Source organism: Chiroxiphia lanceolata, chromosome 16 (genome assembly GCF_009829145.1).
Source record: "Chiroxiphia lanceolata isolate bChiLan1 chromosome 16, bChiLan1.pri, whole genome shotgun sequence".
Lineage (NCBI taxonomy): Eukaryota > Metazoa > Chordata > Aves > Passeriformes > Pipridae > Chiroxiphia > Chiroxiphia lanceolata.
Window position 1 is genome coordinate 15,838,689 of NC_045652.1, and position 15,459 is coordinate 15,854,147.

The 15,459-nt window shown below is 61.7% G+C and overlaps 3 protein-coding genes across 8 annotated transcripts; 1 reads left to right on the top strand and 2 right to left on the bottom strand.

The window, feature by feature from the left end:
• Nucleotides 1-76: 76 nt before the first annotated feature.
• Nucleotides 77-6,910, bottom strand: LOC116794909 (hexosaminidase D-like). Of its 6 annotated transcripts, none has more exons than XM_032704099.1 (15): nucleotides 6,860-6,910; nucleotides 3,892-4,100; nucleotides 3,600-3,752; nucleotides 3,230-3,467; nucleotides 3,014-3,123; nucleotides 2,625-2,712; nucleotides 2,380-2,544; nucleotides 2,110-2,293; nucleotides 1,817-1,888; nucleotides 1,505-1,709; nucleotides 1,324-1,406; nucleotides 1,034-1,112; nucleotides 742-843; nucleotides 509-598; nucleotides 77-404 (listed from the first exon to the last, which is right to left on the bottom strand). In XM_032704099.1, the coding sequence occupies exons 3-15, from the start codon at nucleotides 3,692-3,694 to the stop codon at nucleotides 221-223; spliced, it is 1,695 nt and encodes a 564-aa protein (XP_032559990.1). In that variant the 5' UTR covers nucleotides 3,695-3,752; nucleotides 3,892-4,100; nucleotides 6,860-6,910; the 3' UTR covers nucleotides 77-220. The 6 variants fall into 6 exon arrangements, with proteins under 6 accessions (XP_032559990.1, XP_032559992.1, XP_032559993.1 ...); XM_032704101.1 differs by lacking the exon at nucleotides 6,860-6,910 and adding an exon at nucleotides 3,771-3,782 and having other exon boundaries at nucleotides 3,600-3,696; nucleotides 3,892-4,983; XM_032704102.1 differs by lacking the exon at nucleotides 3,892-4,100 and having other exon boundaries at nucleotides 3,600-3,696; nucleotides 6,860-6,883.
• Nucleotides 6,911-7,809: 899 nt separating this feature from the next.
• Nucleotides 7,810-12,320, top strand: MLST8 (MTOR associated protein, LST8 homolog). The gene is made up of 8 exons (XM_032704110.1): nucleotides 7,810-8,085; nucleotides 8,162-8,213; nucleotides 8,293-8,455; nucleotides 8,552-8,627; nucleotides 10,383-10,535; nucleotides 10,615-10,739; nucleotides 11,179-11,342; nucleotides 11,818-12,320. The coding sequence occupies exons 1-8, from the start codon at nucleotides 7,957-7,959 to the stop codon at nucleotides 11,934-11,936; spliced, it is 981 nt and encodes a 326-aa protein (XP_032560001.1). The 5' UTR covers nucleotides 7,810-7,956; the 3' UTR covers nucleotides 11,937-12,320.
• Nucleotides 12,292-15,321, bottom strand: BRICD5 (BRICHOS domain containing 5; the record flags this gene model as incomplete). The annotated part of the gene is made up of 5 exons (XM_032704117.1): nucleotides 12,292-12,812; nucleotides 13,289-13,442; nucleotides 14,030-14,137; nucleotides 14,570-14,722; nucleotides 15,154-15,321. Coding segments are annotated over 5 exons (678 nt in total), but the record flags the coding sequence as incomplete, so codon positions are not given.
• Between the last annotated feature and the right edge of the window lie 138 nt (nucleotides 15,322-15,459).

A 15,459-nucleotide genomic window follows, 5' to 3' on the forward strand; every position in this document is an offset into this window, starting at 1 on the left:
TTCCACACCGGCCCCAGCTCCCCCTCCCTCCATGGGGGCCATGACACAGAGCCATGGCCCCTCCAGCACCAGCAGCATCTATGAAAATACTTTATTGTGGAGCTGGGTGTGCAGGGCCCTGTACAGCACGAGCGGCAGCGCCGTCACCAGCAAACAGACACGTGGTGCTGGCCCCCAAAGACCAGCCAGGGGGGCGGTGAGAGCTGGGGGGCTGCAGCCCCTATGTGGCCTTGGGCCGGCCGTTGAGGCGGATGATGGCCCGGTAGTCCCGCACCAGGTCCCGCAGCTGGTCCAGGTAGGGGTTGACGTTCTCCTCCATCCACTCCTCCACCGTGTCTGGGAAGTAGACCCTCTCCAGCTGGGCACGCAGGTCACGGACAAAACTCTCCCAGTCCTCATGGAGCCTGGTGGGGGGACAGCAGGGGTCCAGCTCCCTTCTGTGAGCCTGGGACCCCTTCCAGCCCTGCAGAGGCACCCGGGGGGGCTCCCAGCCCCCAGCACCACATACTTCAGCACCTTGCTGCCGAAGCTCTCCATGTTGCGGGGGTTCCCAAAGTGGTGCTTCCGATGGTAGGGGCTGAACCAGCCCTTGATGGCACTGGGGAGGTACGAGGGAGTGGGGGGCACAGGGGCCAGGGATGGGGAGCTGCATGTCAGGCAGGTCCCCTCCCATGGAAAAACTCTCGTACTCCAGCCCTGTGGCCCAAGCCACCAATCCCGCTGCCTCCCACCGCCTGTTACCTCTCCTCCTCCAGAGCCTTCAGGATGCTCTCCCTCAGGTGACCATTAACCTGCTCCACCATATGGTAGATCTCCACACCAGGGAACGCTCCCCTGCCGTCGCTGGGGAAGGGGAGGCCAAGGTGAGAGCCCAGCATGTGGGATGCACTGGACTGGGTGAACCCCAGCACTCTGCATGGCTGCAGGGTGCCCACCCTCAGCCCAGAAGGGTCTGGTACTGGGGAATTTGGGTGACCAACTCCCTGGTCCCCTCCAGTGCATCCCTTCTGATGCAATTGGGGTGGTCACGCACCAGGTGCTCTGCTCCAGCTGCACACTCTCCAAGCCCAGCACATCCAGGACCTTCCTCTTTGCCTCTTCCGTGAAGCCCCCTGGGAAGGGTGAGGAGAGGGACAAAAAGGCTTGGGCCACCCCACAATCAGGCTCATCCCTGGCTTCACCACACCCCCAAAACTGGAGAGACTGAAGCTCTTCCTCCCCTGCCTCCCACCTCCCCCCTGTCCCCTTCCCAGCAGGACAGGCTCTGGCAGGCAGTGGGAGGTGGGGGTGAGCCTGGCTGTGCTGGCAGGGTCGCTGGCTCACCGTTCACCAGGGTCTGCAGGCAGATGGCCAGCGAGGGGATGCCGACGGGCAGCAGCTCACAGAGCACCGAGTAGTGATCGTACCTGCAGGGTGGGGACAGCCATGCCATCGCCTCCTGCACTGCTGCCAGCATGGTGTGTGGGCACCGGGGTGGCAGGGAGGGGGTTCTGGTGCCCCTCACCTCTGCCAGCCGGTGAGCACGATGCCCTGGAAGCGCAGCGGGGCCAGCCGTGGCAGGGCCTGCATCACCTTCAGCCAGCTCAGGTGGTTTTTCAGGTGGTAGCTCAGGGGGGTCCAGGTCTGTGCCGGCCCCGTGGTGCCCTTGAAGGCGCTGGCAAACCAAACTGCCTCGAAGCCACTCTCTGCATACTTGGTGAGGAACGGCCCTGCAGTGGGACAGGCACGAGCCGTCAGTGCCACTGCGCCCAGGAGGCTGTGGGGAGCTGGGGGCAGATCCTCCCAGCATCCCCAGGAGCCTGGCACGTCACCTTACCGATCTGCTCAGCCTCGAAGTCGGGTGCGTAGAACCACACCACGGGTGAGACGTGCTTCGCTATCCCAGACTCTGCAGGGAGAGCAAGACGGGGACACTGGCACTGGTGCCAGCAGCAGGAGCATGCCTGGGACTCCTCAGCCCAAGACCCACATTCCCACAGGGCTAGGCATGGGCTCCTGCCAGCACCAGGCATGACACGTGCCAGGGCAGCCACGTGAACTGGCACTGCCGAGACACAGGACAGACCTCGGCTGACACCCCAGACACCACTGCCGTCCCTGTCCCCTCACCCCGCAGGGCTCCCACGCTGATCTTCCTCAGCATGTCGTCCCACATGAGCACCCGCAGCCCCCAGTACTGCGCAGAGAGGAAGCCCAACACCTCCTTGATGTGCTTCAGGAACATGGTCCCCACATCGCCCTTGTTGCGGCTCATCCAGTTCTTGGAGTCCATCCCCTCCCCGAGATGGAAAACCTGGACTTGGGGGAAGGGGGATGCTCAGCACCCCTGGGAGCACCCCTGGGGCGAGGGCTGGGGTCCCTGCACAGCCCACTGCCCACCTCATCTGCGCCGATGTGGATCCAGGTGGAGCGTCTGTGCTTCTCAATCACCTGCGCCAGGACGCTCCTGAGCAGGGCCAGGGTGTTGGGGACGTGGGGGTTGAAGCTGTTGGGGAAGCGCTCGACCTCCCGCAGGTGCTGGTACTTCTCGTGCTTGAGGATGAACTGCGGGAAGGAGCCATGAGGAGGGTTTCCAGGGGAACCCCCTGTGATTTGGGATGGGGAGCAGGACCGGGACCCCCTACCTCCACATGGCCAAAGGTCTGCACCAGGGGAACCACCTCCAGCTTGTGTTGCTCCGCCAGCTGCTGGATCCGCTCGATGTCCTCCTCACTGGGAGGGCAGGGACAGGCTCACCGGGGGATGCCAGGGCAGAGGGCAGAGCTTGGGGAACTTCCTCTCCTCCTCTGGCACCCTGCCCATACGGCCCCCGCCACCCCACACATGTGTGGACTTTACTAAGGGGCACAAATATTGTCCCAGCAGGGCAGGAAGCCGGTCTGCCGGCGGCACAGCCTGGCACTCCAACCATGGTTATCGCAGGCACGGGGCCAGGTGGGTCACACCCAGCCCTGTCACAGCAGGACCCGCCGGGGCCACCCCGCTGGGCAGCTCAGCACACAGCCCTGCTCACCTGTAAGCGTACGGGGACCTGAGGACTTCCAGCTCCCCCTTGAAGGGGAACATGTCCTCGTACTCGATGAGGATGCCGTTGGCTCCCAGCTGGGACAGGAAGGGGAACACCTGCAGGGTGGGCAGGGTGGGCTCAGCAGTGGGGACAGCACGGCAGGTTGAGCACCCCCAGTACATCCCTCCTTGGCACCTTCTCCCTGCCGCTGGGCATTCTCACCTGCTCCAGGTAGGAGACCCTGGGCGCAGCTCCCTTGAGGTCCAAGTGGACCAGCCTCATCTCGGTGGCACTGACATCCCTGGGGACCTGCTGCCCAGGCTCTTGCCTCAGGGCCGTTATCTTCGCCTCAGGGAGCTCCAGAACCTGGCTCTGGGGGATGACATCCTGGATGATGTCACCTGTGTCCCCCCAGAACCCGCTGTCCTTGCTGACGTGCTTGTGCAGCTCCAGGGTAAAGCTGCAGGGAGTGGAGCAGGGATGGGGGTGACACAGGGCACCAGCTGCTCCCCAGCACCAGGCACCTACCTGGGCATGACCCAGGGGCTCCCCACAGACCCCCAAGCCCCCTGGGGTCCTGCTGTCACCTCACCTGTCACGGAAGAGGAACTTGATGCCGGCCAAGGCGATGAGGAGCAGCACGACAAGGCGCAGCAGGTTCAGGCGGTGGCTCCGCTGGAAGGCCATCTCTGGGGACACACACAGGGTCCAGCAGTGGCCAGAGGGACCCCAAGCACAGGTGACCCTGCACAGCCCCACGTACCGTGCCCTGCTCCCCTGACTGGGGCAGCATGAGACCCAGAGAAAGGCGACATGGGGGCAACCCCTCCGGCACCCTGGCCCCCATCAGGGACATGCACAGCGGTGCCCCGTGTCCCTCCTACCTCGTGTGCCCCAGCGTGGGGCCAGCGGCTGGATCAGCCTCTCCCTCTGCCTGCAAGGGCGTGGCCAGTGCCAGAGCAAACAGGGCGGTGCTGCAGGGCAGGTCCTCCACGGGGATCCCCTCCGGCTGCGGGGTCACCCCCTAGATGGGGGCTGTGTCACAGGGCGGCGGGGTGGGGTGGCATCAGGGGGTGGGCACGGCACAGCCCTGCTGATGGAGGAGAGGTGACTGGGGACCACCCGGGCACACGTCAGCACTGGGCTGCTCCAAGGACAGCACCGGCACAGCCATGGGCACTAGCGGGGTGAGAGTGGCAGCCTGGACCCCCTTGGCACCCACAGGGGCCATGTGAGAAACCTTTCTGTGTCCAGTTAAAGCAGTGCTCAATCCCTGACAGGACACAGGACAGGCCATGCAGGCTGCAGGGATGAGCTCATGTCACAGAGGTGTCACAATTAAGATGAATAAATTTCATTTGACATATTTTCTTTGTAAACTAATTTTGAGAACTCCTGAGATGAGGAGTTCAACTCAGATGAAAGTGAGCCTAAATCAAAGCAGCCTCCATGGAGCAGGAGGTGGCAGCTGCCTCATCCCTATCTCCCACAGCCACAGCTTGAGGGACAGCACAAAATTCCATATCCAGTGGCACATGACCAGCCCCAATTCCCAGACTGCCTACAGTGTCCCACACAGGGGCACTGTGGCTGCAGCAGGAGATGCTCAGCCAGGCCAGACCCTGGTGAGTGCAGCGCTGGGGACACTGCTGTCACTGGGGCACCACTCCCGCCAGCCCCAGGAGCCACCAGCCTCTGCAGCCCCAACACAAACCCTGGAAAAACACCACAGCACCCCGTGTCCTCCACTCCAACAGTCCCCTCGGGCTCCTCCTCACCCGCAGCCCTGCTCCCAGGTGACAGGGGACCCTCGGTGATGCCAGCTCCTACCCCAGGAGCCCAGAGCTGCCCTCCTGTGGGCAGCACATCTCCCATGGCCCTGCAGCACGACAGGCAGGAGGCAGCACAGATTCTCCCGGGAGCCGCACACAAGCATCATTTCCGCCCTTTCCCCCCCTCTTTTATTTTCCAGTCCTGCTGTATTTGTTGAGGCAGGGACAGGGGGCAGGAGCCTGCTTTTGGGGAGCAGGTTGTTCCCTGCACTCCCTTCCCTGCACGGACACTGCACCTCCTGTGCTCCAGGGGATAAGTGTGGTACCCACTTCCTGCCCTGTCCAGGATGCTCCTGGCAGCTCCAGCACAGCCCAGCAGGGATGTGCCAGGCTGGGGACAGCTGCCAGTCTGGGGGTCACCCCAAGCGCACAGGAAGGCACAGAGGGGACATGAGAGGGGGGTCAGTGGCCCCGTGGCGCATGGTATGGGGAGCCCAGCACCCAGGAAGGCCATAAATATGCCAAGTGCTAATGGGGCTGTCATGGGAACACAGCGCCTGACCGGAACAGGGATAAATATTTAGACAGATGCTGTCAGCTCGCCAGGATTCGGCGTTTTTAATGTACATTATGTTATTTAAATGGGGCAGGTTCCCAGGGTCTGAGTTCCCAGGCAGCCAGGGGAGTGGGATGGGTGCTGGCCAGAGGGGGGGGGGGGGGCAGCACAAAGGGGTGATGGGGGTAGCCAGGACACCACATCCCTGTGCCATCGGGAGATCCCTTGGCAGTGAGGGCTCAGCTGATGGATGCTGCCCCTCTAACCCATCTCGCCGCTAGCACCCGCTATATTTATTAATGTCACATCTTCTGCTGCCAACACTTCGGGGATGGCACTGCCACAGTCCCCGGGAGGCTCGGAAGAGCCCACGGCCCCTCACAACCGGCCAGTCTGACTCAATGCCCTCATGGTGATGGGAGGGGCCAGACCCTCACCCTCCTCCCTGCCTCCACACAGCCCACGTGGATTTTGCTTCCAGCTCCCCGAATCCAGCCCAGCTCCTCACCTACCTGCCTCAGCCCCAAGCCCCGAGGAAGATGGAAGCAAACCCAAACCTGCGCATGGAGAGTGCCAGGCCATGGGGAGGATGGAGCCGAGTGCCCCAGGGTGGCAGGTGCCACTGCTGCCCATTGGGTACCTGCAGGTGCCACTGCAGCCCACGGACCAGCAGTGAGGGTTTCAGGTGCCACTCAGCTGCCTAGCACTGAGTGTTCCCACTGTTTCCGTGCCAAACCCTCGCTCCCTCCGCACACACGACAGTGCGGCTGTGGGAGGAGTGACACTGCTCCGTGTACACTTGTGTGCACACACACACGTGCACACTCACACGTGTGCACACACACACATGCACATTCAAACATGTGCACACTCACATGGGCACACACACATGTGCACACTCACACATCTGCACACTCACATGTGCACATGCTCAGGTGCTTCCAGAGCATTCCATGGCCAGCCTGGCCAAGGCCATTCTGTATTCCCAGCCTGTGCCACCCCACAGGATGAGCTGCCCCTCCCCAGAGGCCACGGTGCTGCAGCCCCACAGCCCGGGGCTCCTGCGAGGAGAGGCTGTGGACATCCCTTGGGGCTACAGCCCCTTGGCAGCAGGAGGGGCTGTTCCCCCAGTCCCCGGGCAGAGCTGGCCCTTGTCCCATCCTGTATCCCCCCAGGACACTGAGGCACCCCCTGGGCCTTTCCACCACCCACCCAGCCCTCTGTGCCGTGGGGCACTACCTGCACCCTGCAAACCTGGGGCACCCCACAATGCCCACACCAAGGGTATCCATTGGGCATTCCCGTGCCCTATGTTACCCTCCAAGCTCTGCTCGGCATCTTGGCAATCCCCCCAAGCATCCCTGCAATCGCCCCGAGCATCCCTGCATCCCCCCGGCTATCCCTGCATCCTTCCCGAACATCCCCGCATCCTCCCGTCACCGCTCCCCGCCGCGGCCACGGGCATCCCCGCATCCCCCCGGCCTCCCCGCGGCCCCGAGCATCCCGCGCTGTCCCGGCTCTTACCGGCAGGTGCGGGGCGGCCGCGGGCACCGCCGGGAGCGGGTGTGAGCGCGAGCACGGGCACGGGCACGGGCACGGGCACGGGCACGGCCGCCGCCGCTCTTAAAGGGCCCGGTGCCCGCCGGTGCGGCAGGAGAGGAGGGGTGGCGGGGCCTCAGCAGCCGCCGCACCCAGCGGGGACCGTGCCCACGACCCCGCACGGGGGGACCACCGGCAGCGCGCGGAGCCGCCGCCCGCCCCGCCCGGGGCCGCACCGGCACAACGGGCGGCTCCGCGGTGTCCGCCGTGTGCCCGCTGTGTGCCCGGTGCGTGCCCGCTGTGTGCCCGCTGTGTGCCCGCTGTGTGCCCGGTGCGTGCCCGGTGCGTGCCCCGTGCCCGGCTCCCATTGCCCGTCCGGTGCCCGGTGCTTGGTGCCCGCTGCGTGTCCAGTGCCCGCCTCGCCCCGCAGTGCCCGGTGTGCTCTCCGTGTGTGCCTGGTGTGTGTCCCGTCTGTGCTCCGTGCCCACTGGGTACCCCGTGTGCAGTGTGTGCCCCATGCCCGGTGCGTCCCACGCCCAGTACATGTCCCATGCCCAATGTGTACCCGGTTCCCGGTGTGTGTCCCATCTCCCATATCCCACATCACATGTCCCCTATCTCATAGCCCATACCCCATATCCCCTATCCCAAATCCCACCCCCTATATCCCACATCCCGTTCCCTCTCCCCCCATCACTGCGCCCCCTGGCGCGGGCTCGGGAAGCTGCCCCCCCCTCCCCGTGCTCCGTGGTCTCACCTTACCCCCCTCCCTCCACCCCGCCCATGGTATGTCCCGCCGCCCCGCTCCCGCGCATGCGCGCCCCGCCAGTGGCGGCCCGGGCCTGCTCCGCGCGCATGCGCAGAGCCGGGAGCCGGGAGGGATCCGGGAGCACCGGGAGCACCGGGAAGGGTGGAGCGGGGGCGGGCAGGGAAGGGAGCGGGGGGAGCCCCACCGCTGTGAGAGACACCCCGTCGGTGCCAGAGACACCCTGCCGGTGCCAGAGACACCCTGCCGGTGCCAGCGGCGCGGCGGCACCGGGATCGCGAGTGCGGGGGGCCTGAGCGGGCCCCGCGGCGGCAGCATGAACGCGGCCCAGGGCACGGTGGGCAGCGACCCCGTCATCCTGGCCACGGCCGGCTACGACCACACCGTGCGGTTCTGGCAGGCGCACAGCGGCATCTGCACCCGCACGGTGCAGCACCAGGACTCCGTATCCTTCCCGGGGCTCGGGGCGCCGCGGGGCGGGCCCGGCTGATGCTCCGTACCGACCTTAACGGCGCCCGCAGCAGGTCAACGCCCTGGAGATCACGCCGGACCGGAGCATGATCGCAGCCGCAGGTGAGCACGCCCGTCCCGCCGGGCACGCCGGGCACACCGGGCACGGGGACGGCGCCCACGCCCTGCCCGGTGCTTGCAGGGTACCAGCACATCCGCATGTACGACCTCAACTCCAACAACCCCAACCCCGTCATCAACTACGACGGCGTGAGCAAGAACATCACGTCGGTGGGGTTCCACGAGGACGGGCGCTGGATGTACACGGGCGGCGAGGACTGCATGGCCCGCATCTGGGACCTCAGGTGGGCACGGGGGGCTCCCCTCCTCCAGCAGTGTCCTGGGGCTGCGGGGCTGATCCCAGGCTCCCAAACACGCCCCTTCCTCACGGGCTGTTGCAGGTCCCGGAACCTCCAGTGCCAGCGCATTTTCCAGGTGAACGCTCCCATCAACTGTGTCTGCCTGCACCCCAACCAGGTGAGCAAACTGGCTCCTTCTGTGGGCTCCCAGCACACTGAATCCTGTGGAAGGGATCTTCAAGTTCACCTCGTCCCAATTCCCTGCCATGGACACCTTCTGCTATCCCAGGTTGCTCAAGCCCTGTCCTGCCTGGCCTCAGACACTTCCAAGGATGGAGCAGCCACAGCTACTCTGGACAAGTTGTTATGTAGCTCCTCTGGGTAAATCTGAGAGGCTGCAGAGTTGTATCCCAGCAGAAGATTTTGGGAGGGTGGCTGGGATGGGTGACCTTCCTGGTGGCACAGACCCATGGGCTCTTGGTGGCACCGCAGGATGGGCAGCAGCCTCCTTCCCACCCCCCATCTGCCCCCTGCCTGGCCAAGCTGCTGGTGCCAGGAGCTTTGGGTGGCACTGCTGGCAAGAAAAAGCATCTCAGGGCCCACAGCCACAATTCCCATCAGGTTTGGTTGAGATCCACCAGTGGGTTCAGCAGCTGTTGCTGAGCAGAGGGAGGGCTGGGGCTTGGAATGAGACTGAAGGGAATGTGGTGCATTAGCAGGGAAATCAATAAGGATCATTGCAGTGCTAATGACTCTGCTGGGCTGCAGGGCTGTGGGTTTGCCTGCAGACAGGGCAGTGCAGACCTCTGTAAAGTGCTGAGTAATGGAAGTGTTCCTTTGCATTTCATTTGGCAAAGGTTTAATTTTGCAAATGGGGAATTTCAGACCAGATTTGAGATCAGCTATTTGGACCAGACTTTACCCAAATGCTCCTGTAGTGTCAGTGCTGTGAAAATACGTTATGGTAAAAAAAAGTATTGCTGCACATAGGTCTCAGATGGGAAATAATCGCTGACCAAAATGCTGCTGAGGTGCAGAGTGTTGGTTTGTGAGCAGAACGTTGTTAATTAGGCCGAAGGTGGCAGCATTTCTTCAGATAGGTCCATGGCTCTGCAATTCCCTCTGCAGAGACGCTGCTCCAGTTATCCCACATTGCTCATGGCCTGGGTAAATCATGATGGCTTTAGGAATTGCACTTTACACCTGCTAAGAGGGGCTGAGGATTAAGGTGCCCAGAAAAGGCTTCTGTGCAGTCAGGTAAATATATCAGTGGTGTTTGTCTTCCTCAGAACAAGGCTGTGCTCCCAGGCCCAGGATTAGCTGTGCCTGATGACCTGATCTCCTCTAGGGATTCTGCTGGAGTTGTGGGCAGTGCAGGGCCGTTGATAAAGCCCTGCCTGAGTGGAGGGATGCCAGCATTGTCTTCTGCTCTGAGCGTGGGATCAGAGCCAGGACTCTGCCCTTCAGCTGGCTCTTGTCCTTCCCCTGAGAAGGCGTGAGAGAGAGAAAAAAACCACTCCAGGTTGTGTTTTTCAGGTATCTGTGCACTCTTGAGTGCTTCAGTTGTTCACTGGCCAATCTGCATCTAAATGCTTCCTCTCAGATGTGCTGAAAATCACTTGGCTCCTGTAGATTTTGTTTGGAGCTGTAGGTGTGCAACAGCTCTGGAATTCAGGCAGCTGCTGTGTGCTCTGGGCTTTAGAAAATTAACAAACACTTCTGGGAAGGGAAACAGCCTTTTGCAGAGTGTAACAGGAGTCAGGGCTTGGCTTGCTCTCCGTGCAGCCACTGTGTGGAACAGCCCTGTGCTGGGGAGAAAGGAGGCAGAACAGGACCCTGATGCTTCAAAGCAGAGCTTTGAAGATCGTGCTGCATGGGCACGATCAGGGTGTCAGCTCAGGGCTGCTGCTCACGGGGGGCTGTTCCCTTGCAGGCAGAGCTGATTGTGGGTGACCAGAGCGGTGCCATCCACATCTGGGACCTGAAGACCGACCACAACGAGCAGCTCATCCCGGAGCCCGAGGTGTCGGTGAATTCTGTGCACATCGACCCCGACGCCAGCTACATGGCGGCTGTGAACAGCTCGGTGAGCTCGGGGACCGAGGGGCGGGACGGGGAAATCCAGGCTGGCTTTGGGGGGCACAGATCCCACTGTCCCTCCGCAGGGAAACTGCTACGTGTGGAACCTGACGGGCGGCATCGGCGAGGAGGTGACGCAGCTGATCCCCAAGACCAAGATCCCGGCGCACAATCGCTACGCCCTGCAGTGCAAGTTCAGCCCCGACTCCACGTGAGTGTGGGCAGCCCTCTCCTCCCTCCCATGGGAAACACGGGCCTTCCCGGGCAGGCAGAGCCCAGCTGTGCCCCCAGCTGTGGCTGATGCTGGCTCCACACTGCAGGGCCCCAGGGAGGAGGCAGGGGATGTGTCACCACGGGGTTGCTCTCAGTCGTGTCCCACTCGTGCTCCCTGAGCTCGGCAAGGTTTACAGCCACGAGCTGTTCCTGCAGCTGGGATCCCACTGCTGATCTCCAGGAGCAGAGTGTGGGCTCCTTCCTGGAGTCTGTTCAGCTGAAATCTCATAAATCAGACAATACAGGCGTAAGGAGATGTGAGTGAGTGCAGTGAAGGCAGGTCTCCAGGCCATCACTGGCCAGGCCCATGGTGACCAGAGGCCTGTAGGTGCACAGTGTGACTGACAAGGTTACTCTCACATGGCTCCTCCTTGCAGGCTCTTGGCTACCTGTTCTGCAGATCAGACTTGCAAGATCTGGAGGACTTCAAACTTCTCTCTGATGACAGAGCTGAGCATTAAGAGCAACAACCCCGGGGAGACGTCTCGGGGCTGGATGTGGGACTGTGCCTTCTCCGGGGACTCCCAGTACATTGTCACAGGTGAGGCACCTGGGCCGTGCCAGGGCCCTGCACCTGCACAGGGTCAGCCAGTTCCTGTGGCTGAGACATTGCCAGACCTGGGCATGGGTGGGGTGGGAGCACCCAGGCTCACCCCCCCAGCACATTCTGCTGAACTCCCTGGAGCATTCTGCCTGTGCTGCAAGAGACACCTGTTTAAACCAGAGAGGGGGGCTCCAGGTTGCAGTTGGTCTCACCTGGGATCAGTGCTGCTTGCAGTGTGCAGTGTGGTTGTCCCTTCAAAACAAACCTGTGGTGATTTCCACAGTCACTGCTCTTTATTAAAATCCCAGTTAATACAGAAATGCACTGAGCTGCTCTGCCTTGCTGCTCATCACCAGCCCTAAGGATGGTGGTGAATGAAGCAAGAGGAAACTATTTCTAATAATAATAGTAAAGGAAGAAGTTTAAAATGTAATGATATACATCCCACTCCTTTTTTCACTCTTTGTTTCAGCCTCCTCTGATAACCTGGCCAGACTGTGGTGTGTGGAGACAGGAGAGATCAAGAGGGAGTACAGTGGCCACCAGAAAGCCGTGGTCTGCCTTGCCTTCAACGACAGTGTGTTGGGATAATGGGCACGTGTGGGAAGGAGAGGAGCTCTGTGTTTCCCCTTGCCTTGCAGTGACAAGGACCCTCTGCAGAGCCAGGACACGCACTGTGCCCATCCCCTCCCTGATGGAGAGGGCTTGGGCTCTGGCAGAAGCAGCTGCAGCTGCCTGGGGTGAGACCAGGCTTCAGCTCTGAGCAGGACATTGCTGAAATGTCTGTGGCCTCTGAGGGAGGGAATGGGACAGGGAGACACGATCCCACTGCAGGGAGACAGGTACAGTTGAGCTGGAGGAGTCCCTGTGGCATCAGCTGCTGACAGCTTGGTATGTTCTTGTACCCCAAAGTGGGAGAAAAATAAAAATGAGACTTTCTAAGGAATGGAAGAGGCTGAGCAAAGAGGAAAGGCAGCTCTTGTCTTGGTTTGCAATCCCTTTATTCAAAGTGTCTCACAAAGTGACTTGGAGAGCTGCTCTCCTAAAGCCAACCACCCCAACAAATGTAACCACCTTGTGCTGGGCAGGGCATGGAGCCCCAGAACACCAGCTACTCCCTGGGATTCCTCTAGGCCTGGGGCTCCTAATTCCTATGGATGTGGCAGCCCTGGGGCAGAGCTGCAGGGACTGTCTGTGCTGACAGTGCTGAGCAGAGGCCTCTTGTTTCTCTAAACCTTCCTGAGGTGCAGCATGAAATCAGCAGGAGGCTCTGGGGATGGTGTGGGTGTTACCTTCCTTGTGGAAATCAGAGGCTTTTCAGGAATCCAGTTCAAGTATGTAGGGCAGCAAGAGGGTGTCCACGGCTCAGCACTTACTCAGGGAGGTAATAGAAGCAGATAGAGACACAGATGTTGCTTGGAAAGCAGATGTCAATGCACAGGTAGATCAGCCGCTGCCTCCCAGGACCTGCCAACAAGCAAGGACAGGAGCAGGTGAGAGGAATGCTTGGATGCTGCAGCTGCGACTCCCTGGGGAGCCAAGCAAGTGGAAAGCCTCAGGGAATGACCCTCCTCATTAAAGCTGGAGCAAGAAAGAGCAGACTGACAGCTCGGCAGGCTGCTTGTGGTGAGGATGAAGGTGAGAAGGATGAAGGCAGCAGTGTCCCAGGGGACAGCTCTGTGTGCTGGCTGTGTTGTGCAGTCGGGCTGTGCTGCCTGAGGTGGGGGCTTGGAGCCCATCCCAGCCAGGGCAGGGTGTGGGTGCGAGCCAGCACAGGGGGATGGTGAACAATGGTTTGATTTTGCACTAGAGGTCACCTGTCCCTGTCCTGGGCCTTGGCAGCCTGTCCAGGGATGCATCAGCTTTTGTGCAGCAGAGCCTGATCCTCTTAGAGGTGTGAGAAAAGCTTGTGCTTCCCCTGCCAAGGGGACTGTCCCACTTACCCTGCCCTCTGCGGACCCAGAAGATGGGCATGTGCTCACACAGGCTCTGCACAGCCTCCCCCAGGCCCTTGGGCTCCACCTGCTCCCCCGGCAGGATGCCCAGGAACTCCCGGTAGTACTTGGTCTGGTTGTTGTGATGGAGCAGCTGCTCGGCCTGAAAGAAACATCCCTGTTAAATCCTCCCAAGGCACTTTGTCCTTCCAGCTCCAGAGACCTGCTCTGCCCTCCAGGGCACCCTGGCAGTGGTCTGTACCCTGGCAGCCGGGCATGTTTCTCCTGCCAGCTGCCCTGTCCCACCTCCTGGAGTGAGGCTGGAGCAGGGACAGCCCCCAGCCCTCCACATCCCTGCAGCTTTGGAGGCAGGGGACGTGGCTCCTCCTGGGCCCCTTGCTGGGCTGTTTGTCCCCAGGCCTGGAGCTGGAATGCCTCCTTGTGCCACAACAAACCTGGGATATGGACAAACCCGGGAGCTGCTGCTCTGAGCTTACCCAGAGCCCAACCTGGTGGGCACAGCCCTGTTCCTGTGCCAGCCCCCCCGGCAGGAATTGCAGAGAACAGGGGGCTGACACTGCTCCCCTCAGCTGGGAGAGCCCCTGCCCTCCAGCCATGCCTGGGGTGCTGGTTGTGGGGAGTCACCACTGCAAATCCACACAGGAGAGTGCCTTCAGTGAGCCAGGACCCTGTTCAAAGGCCAGTCCATCCCCCATCCCCACAGCTGCCCCTGCCACAGCAGCTGCTCACCCTCTGCTCAGACACGTTGAGAGCTGCCTGCAGGGTTTGCAGGTCCCAGGGGTCCATCCTCCTCAGGTAGCACGTGCTCTGCTCCACGGGCTTGTAGCACACGTAGCCCTGCCAGACAGACAGACAGCCCTCAGAGTGGGCAGGACATTCCTCCTCTCCCCTGCATTGTCTTTTCTGACTAAAGGTGCAGAGAAAGGCACCAAGCAGGAGCTGGTGGGTGTTCTTGCTGGCTCACACCTCCTGCTCCCACTCCAGCAGCCTGGGCTGCTCTGCTCACCCCCCCAGTCCCAGGCACTGCTCTGCTCATCCCCCCAGCCCCAGGCACTGCTCTGCTCACCCCCCCAGCCCCAGGCACTGCTCTGCTCACCCCCCCAGCCCCAGGCACTGCTCTGCTCACCCCCCCAGCCCAGGCACTGCTCTGCTCACCCCCCCAGTCCCAGGCACTGCTCTGCTAACCCCCCCAGCCCCAGGCACTGCTCTGCTCACCCCCCCCAGCCCCAGGCACTGCTCTGCTCACCCCCCCCAGCCCCAGGCACTCACATTCCTGCTGTCGTACAGCACCACGGCGCTGAGGTTGCTCTGTGAGGTGATGTAGTAGGTGACAGTGTTCCTGGACTTGTCCACCAAGGCTGTCTGATTCCTCAGAGGGTCCTGCTGGCCCTGCAGGGTCAGTCGGACGAGCTGGGAGCCAACCTGGGCACAAGGAGCAGAAAGGCAGCACCCACCAGCAGCTGCTCATGCACAGCATCTCCCACCAACATCCCCCCTCGGGCCCTGTGCTGGTCCCTGCTGCTTGCCTGGAGGATTTAGGAACGGAGAGAAGGAAGCTCTGACCCACAGGAAGGATGATCTGTCATAGCCTGCTCTCCATCATGCAGGGTTTGGGAGAGGCACCAGTGCCCCTCATGCCAAAGGCACCAGGTGCTGGAGGACAGGGCCAGGGGACTCCCAGCCACTGCCACAGCCCTGCCTGCAGCCTGCTGGCACATTTCTGCCTCCTCCAGGATGGGATCCAGCCAAACCCAGCCCTGATCTCACCCCGCTTATCCCTCCTGGGAACTGCTTCCCACACCATCCAGGGCTGTGGGCAGGAGGGGCTTCCTGCCTGGATCGGGATCCCTTACCTGGGCAGAGCTGGGGGACAAGCTGAGGACCCCCACGACACTGATGCCAACAACTGCAAAAAATATCAAGGCAATGGACAGGGTGATCCAGAAGGTCCTGGGGGGAGCTGGGAATCGTGCTGTGGCCCTCCTGTCCTGGGAACCGGGCAAAGGAAGGAGGAACAGGAGTTAAAATTGACCCTTCTGCCAATTCTTCATCATCAAACACGCTTCCTGCTCATGACACAAATCCTTGTGCAAACTGGTTGCAGCGCAGAACAGCCAAACCATCACAGCACCTGGAATAATGGAGCTTTCATCCCACAG

Bases quoted from the DNA above. Each gene is read 5' to 3' on its own strand.
- LOC116794909 (XM_032704099.1), bottom strand. From the start codon at position 3,694: ATGGCCTTCCAGCGGAGCCACCGCCTGAACCTGCTGCGCCTTGTCGTG. The intron at 3,468-3,599 runs GTGAGGTGACAG...CACTCCCTGCAG, and splicing joins AAGTTCCTCTTCCGTGACAG to CTTTACCCTGGAGCTGCACA. The intron at 405-508 runs GTATGTGGTGCT...TCCCCCCACCAG, and splicing joins TTCGGCAGCAAGGTGCTGAA to GCTCCATGAGGACTGGGAGA.
- MLST8 (XM_032704110.1), top strand. From the start codon at position 7,957: ATGAACGCGGCCCAGGGCACGGTGGGCAGCGACCCCGTCATCCTGGCC. The intron at 8,628-10,382 runs GTGAGCAAACTG...GTTCCCTTGCAG, and splicing joins TCTGCCTGCACCCCAACCAG to GCAGAGCTGATTGTGGGTGA. The intron at 10,536-10,614 runs GTGAGCTCGGGG...GTCCCTCCGCAG, and splicing joins TGGCGGCTGTGAACAGCTCG to GGAAACTGCTACGTGTGGAA.